The following is a 5469-nucleotide window of genomic DNA, read 5'->3' on the forward strand; positions in this document are numbered from 1 at the left end:
ATCTTACACAACCGACTGTCCATGAGAGTCACATCAACCAGCTGAAGCTGTTCTGTGACAAAGACTACCCCAAGAAGGCACCATCTGTTAGATTACATTCAAGATTACTTCATCTCTTCCTTGCTCCATGTCAATCCATGCATAAAAGACTGTTTTTCATTGGTTGCCGTGTTGATGCAGGTTGACCCGAAGAAGTTCAGTGTGCTAGCAAAACAATTTTGACCCAGCTGAAGAAAGATATGGCAGCCGCGCAGAACCGCAAGTTGGTGCACCCTCCAGAAGGGACATTGTATGCTGGCCCATCTCCAGTTTCAGCAGTAGAGATCTATATCACTCCCATGTGAATCTGAATTATACCATCCATCACACAGAAACTACGTAAAATAGAAATGCGCTTTCTAGGCCCAAAGATACAACAATTTTGCTTCACTGCTCTTCTAGCAGTAAGGCCATCACATATTACAGTTTAAAACTTCTCCCTCCGTCCCACAATATAAGAACGTTTTTCAAGCTAACATAGGTTGAAATGATCTTATATTGTGGAACGGAGGAAGTACGTAAGAAGGAATAGCTAAATCTTCTTCTGATGTCAAATTTTTGAATCGTTTCTTAAATCAGACCGCAGGGGCCTTTTGGTTGCCCATTCCAAATAAATTCTCAAACAATTTTGAAGCCATCGGAGGAACTGTCATCGGTACCGGGGCCATGAAATTAGCAATCTTCTCGTGGACACTGTACCTGAAAATAACATAAAGAGGTTGATAGCAATTCCATGGAAGAAAATCGACTACACCCAAAGTAAGCCTACCTTATCTTTCTGCTCTTCGAAGCACGGCGGTCAACAAGTTTTCTCTTCTTGTGCTGCTTCTTCCTCAGAGCATAAAATGCGGATTCTGCGAACATTGCAGCACCATGGTCCATCAGTGCATTCAGGGCAACAACAAAAAGAGATGTGCAGGTGAACACTAGTTGGATATGAACTAACCAGATGCCCCCGTATCACATGACTCGAGAAACTCCTTGAGAAGTTGATGATAAAATTCAGAATCATCGATGAGTTCAGGATCACCTTCCACATCTTTGCCCTGAGTTGCAACAAGGGGTGAACATATGAGACCAGGAAGGGTACTACACACCACATCCTAAATAGTCAGCGAGATAAATAACTGAGGCTACATGAAGTTTCGCCTCAATGGAAGAAATGAACTACATTAGAACACATAACACGAAATCTGAATAGAACAAATGAGAGACAAGCAAGCTTGAAATAATTTAACTAAAGAATGAAGTATTGCTCAAACCTCAACAGCAGTAGCAGGCTGTGCTGCACTCTGCAAAATGAAAGAGAAGACACAAATCAATCATTATAATTACAAGTAGAAACTGAACTTGTGGCCCTTTATAATAGATGAATCTAAAATACCTCCCCAAATACACCAACATCAGATTTCCGCAGGTACATCCTGTTAATCATCCTGCTTGGGTCCCTCATATAACCAGCAACTTGGTCACTTATTTTCTGTTCTCATACAAGTACAACAGGGGAAAGCAGAGGTTTTAGCATTGTAGATATCTAGGCATGTTCCACAATAACAAAGTACTATAAGTAGTTAAATAGGCATTCAGCTAACCTGATTAAATGCGTGCAACTTTCCTTTCAGTGCAGCAGCGCCAGTTGTGACCTGTGTTTTCCTCTGCCATTTATCTATCTCAGTATTTCTGAACAGGGTTATTCTGTACAAAAACCATGATACCAAACGCTGTTTTATGTTGTATATGTGCAGAAAGTCAAGAAGAAGAAAAACAGCCCAAGCAAAATACATACAGGTGCAATTTGACAAGTTCTAGAACCGACACACCAAGTTTGGTTTTCCAGTTACTGCCTTTTTTTAACAGAAAATATCTGCTTAGTGCTTCTATATTAGTTTGTGTATACTTATAATCATTTATCCCGTGCATGCTAAGTTAAGGATTCGCCAGTATGGTGGAACTAATTATTTTTTCTTGCTGGATGTTAGTCTCAATACAAGTTGCCAAATTCACCAACATTAATCAGGAATAGGTAGCAAATTAGCAATCCAGAAAACAATGTCTGTAAAGATGAAACCTAAAAAGAAATGAAAAAGTAGCAGCGCCACAAACAATTCGCTAACTCAAATGCATTTAAGAAACTATTATAATACAGGAGCAGGGGAGAGTTTAAATGATCGGTATTAAGCATAAAACACATTCTACTGGTATGATACGGTATAAAAGCACAAAACACATTATACTGGTATATAAGTGCAGAACTGCATAAGTGCTGATTAACAAAAGATCTGCTGCTATGCAAGACACTGTAACACATTGAAGAGTATATCCCACAGTACTTCATCAGAGTCTCTTTTAATGCAAAAGGTTACCTTGTCTGCACTTTCTGCATTTGCAACCACTCGTCATTCTCTCCAGTTGAATTAGGCAAAGCATCTGTGGTAAGTCCGGATTACCAAACGTTTCGAGGCATCTTTCAGAATGAGAGAGACTGGATTACAGTAGTACCTTTCACACCCTTTGCGGCCTGGTTCCGCTCTAGTAAAGCCTACAGGTAGTTTTGGGGAGCATATTGTGGGCAGTAAGGAAACCTGGACTAACAAATGTATAGACTATACTGTAGTGTTGAAGCAAAAAACATGAGCAGGTGCCCGAACCTCCTGCAGCTCAAGCATGGAGCCAAGAGTCTGTTTCGACGAGTCCAACAGATCAACGTATGCTTGCTCTATCTCCTTATCGTGACTGCAGAACCTTGACTTGGTGGGATCCTGCAAGAACAGAACAGTATATACATTAGAATGTGGCCTACAATCATGCATTCTTCAGAAGTAAAATCAATTACGATGAATAAATGAAGATGGATGTTACGGCCATGGGAGAGAAACAGACCTTGGGAAGCTTGTTTGAAGTGGTAAATGCCTTTTGCAGCAAGAATCTCATTTCCAGGGTCTTATCCCATAGCGCCTTCAGTAAACAGAAATTGGATGTAAAGGTTAATAGTTTGAAAGCTTAAGTACAATGAATGTGAAGGATACATTTTGGTTTTTGACTGCCTGGCCTCTCGAGACATCATCATCCCTGTGCTGTTTCAAGGTCTGAAGAATGCTTCTGCGCGTGAAAGAAAAATGTGTGCTTATGCGGAACTAGAAGAGAAGAAATGCAAGTAAGATCATGAAGCAGATTGTAAAGTAAACCGTGTGAAAGTGAGGCATGTGGAGGACGGGTGGAAGGGAACATTACTGTTGATTGGCCTGGAGGGTGCGATACTCCTCCTCGAGCTCCCCCAGCTCACCATCATCCTCCTCTTCATGGTCGCTCTCCTCCTCATGGTCGCTCTCCTCGTCGCTCTAACCAAAGAGAGACAGGCACAAAGTAGCTAAGCAATCCAAGTATATGAACAAAAGGAAAATGAGAGGGGGAGGAGAGTTACGTCAGAGAAATCTTGGTCGCCGTCATTGGCAGCGCTCCCTGCGGGGAAGAAGCCGTCCTCTGGGTCGGAGTTGTCGTGGAGGTTGAGGTCGGAGTCGCTGCCGGAGTCGGAAGAAGCCTCCGAAAGGGGAGGAGAAGGGGAAGGTGCTGCCTTGCGGCGCTTGGGTGCGAGTGGCGCCATCTCCTCCTCGGCGGAAAGAGGAGGGGAAGCTTGCCTGACGAGACGGAAGAGGAAGGAGAGGCTTCTCTTTCAGTTGCAGGCCTCCGGAAGGGTATCCGCAAAACCCCAAAGAAGCAAGTAATCCCTGTCCAGCTCACCTCAGTCAGCCGGCAGAGCTTAGGCTGGTGCGGCGTGCGGGAGCAAGAGAGGCAACCGCCGGAGTTCTCCGGCGTCGCGGGGCAGGACGGCGCAGCCGAGCAGCGGGGTGGATGAAGCGGGGCAGGAGAAGCTAGGAAGGTGGGGCGTACGCGGGTCAAGTCAGCCGCCGATGTGCAGGCTCCGCGCTTGAGAAGGCAGCCGTCGACGTGCAGGCGCCGCGCCGCCGCCGATTGACTTCGGTAGTTCGGGAATGCAGCACCGCCAGCGCCTAGGGGTGAGGAAAGTTGGGGGTTTGAGCAATTTGCTAATCGGGTTGGGCCTATATTGCTAGTTGAGTTAGGCCTATCTAAAAAATGCTACTCCCTCCGTTCCAAAATAGATGACTCAAATTTATATTAAAATTAGTACAAAGTTGACTCATCTATTTTGGAACGGAGGGAGTAGTTGTGTTGGGCCTGGAGAATGTACAAAATGTAGTTGGGTTGGGCCTATCTACATCCAAAAGCTAGTTGGGCTGGGCTCTCGTTCTGTCCAGCGCATCAGCGCATTGTCTGATTCCGCGAGGAAGAACCGGGAGCAACTAGTTAACGAGCGCTCCTTCGGGAACCTCGCAACGATCAGCGCCATTTGGCGCGCTCTCAGCCATTTGCCACGTGTCGCGCTCGGGACGCTCTCTTCGGATTTTATTTTATTTTTCACACATGTTTTCGGCTTTTTAAACGGTTTTTTTCCGGGGTTTTTCGACGTTTTGGTTTTCCCTCGGTCTTTCTTAGCTTTTCGATCAAAAAAAATTCGAAAAAAAAAATTGCGCGAAAAAACGCGTTTTTTCCTTTCGTGAAAGTCACGGTTTTTCTTCCGCGAGAGGCACGGTTGTGCTTTAGCGAGAGTCACGGCCGTGCCTTTCGGAAACGAAAAAAATGCGTTTTCTGTTTTTTTTCTTTCGCGAGAGTCACGGTTTTGCTTCCGCGAGAGGCACAGTTGTGCTTTCGCGAGAGTCACGGCCGTGCCTCTCAGAAAGGGAAAAACAAAACGTGTTTTCTGTTTTTTTTTCTTTCGGTAGAGTCACGGTTTTGCTTCCGCGAGAGGCACGGTTGTGCTTTCGCGAAAGTCACGGCCGTGCCTATTAGAAAGGGAAAAAATACGTGTTTTCTGTTTTTTTTCTTTCGCGGGAGTCACGGTTTTGCTTTCGCGAGAGGCATGGTTGTGCTTTCGCGAGAGTCACGGCCGTGCTTCTCGGAAACGAAAAAAAAACGTGTTTTCTGTTTTTTTTCCTTCCACGAGAGTCACGGTTTTGCTTCCACGAGAGGCACGGTTGTGATTTCGCGAGAGGCACGGACGTGCCTCTTTCGGAAAGGAAAAAAACCATGCTCCCGGTTCGGTTTTTTCGCCCGGTTTTTTTCGTCCGATTTTTTTCGTGAAAAAAAAGTTCATCAAAACCTATCAACATGGGATCTAGTTTTGAAGATCTCGACGTGAGAAATCCAAAGGTGAAAACAGTTCAAGATTTGGACGCACGGTTTAAGAGATAAAACGTTTTGAATAAACGGATCTACGAAAAAAGGGAAAACTCCCAGGTTGCGACAAGTGGCGCGCTGCATGTGCGCCACTTGTCGCGACCTGGGAAAGTGGAGTGTTCTTTGCAACGAGTACTCCTTAATTAGTGATTTCGGGAAGAACCGAGCGCAAAAGTT

General features: G+C 45.0%; 1 protein-coding gene across 3 annotated transcripts; it reads right to left on the reverse strand.

Moving 5' to 3' along the window:
* Positions 1-375: 375 nt before the first annotated feature.
* Positions 376-4084, reverse strand: LOC123103028 (protein AATF). Of its 3 annotated transcripts, XM_044524515.1 has the most exons (14): positions 3778-4084; positions 3461-3674; positions 3271-3377; positions 3066-3138; positions 2920-2994; positions 2688-2798; positions 2539-2578; positions 2403-2466; positions 1632-1734; positions 1424-1519; positions 1302-1331; positions 986-1085; positions 809-893; positions 376-738 (listed from the first exon to the last, which is right to left on the reverse strand). In XM_044524515.1, exons 2-14 carry the CDS (start codon positions 3638-3640, stop codon positions 615-617), a joined length of 1188 nt encoding a protein of 395 aa, XP_044380450.1. In that variant the 5' UTR covers positions 3641-3674; positions 3778-4084; the 3' UTR covers positions 376-614. The 3 variants fall into 3 exon arrangements, with proteins under 3 accessions (XP_044380450.1, XP_044380449.1, XP_044380451.1); XM_044524514.1 differs by having other exon boundaries at positions 3461-4084; XM_044524516.1 differs by lacking the exon at positions 1302-1331 and having other exon boundaries at positions 3461-4084.
* Positions 4085-5469: the final 1385 nt, after the last annotated feature.

Source organism: Triticum aestivum, chromosome 5A (assembly GCF_018294505.1).
Source record: "Triticum aestivum cultivar Chinese Spring chromosome 5A, IWGSC CS RefSeq v2.1, whole genome shotgun sequence".
NCBI classification, from domain to species: Eukaryota; Viridiplantae; Streptophyta; class Magnoliopsida; order Poales; family Poaceae; genus Triticum; species Triticum aestivum.

Excerpts from the sequence above, each read along its gene's own strand:
- LOC123103028 (XM_044524515.1), bottom strand. The coding sequence starts at position 3,640 with ATGGCGCCACTCGCACCCAAGCGCCGCAAGGCAGCACCTTCCCCTTCT. Across the intron at positions 2,467-2,538 it reads GGCCGCAAAGGGTGTGAAAG|ATGCTTTGCCTAATTCAACT; the intron begins GTACTACTGTAA and ends GACTTACCACAG. Across the intron at positions 1,520-1,631 it reads AGTTGCACGCATTTAATCAG|AAAATAAGTGACCAAGTTGC; the intron begins GTTAGCTGAATG and ends GTATGAGAACAG.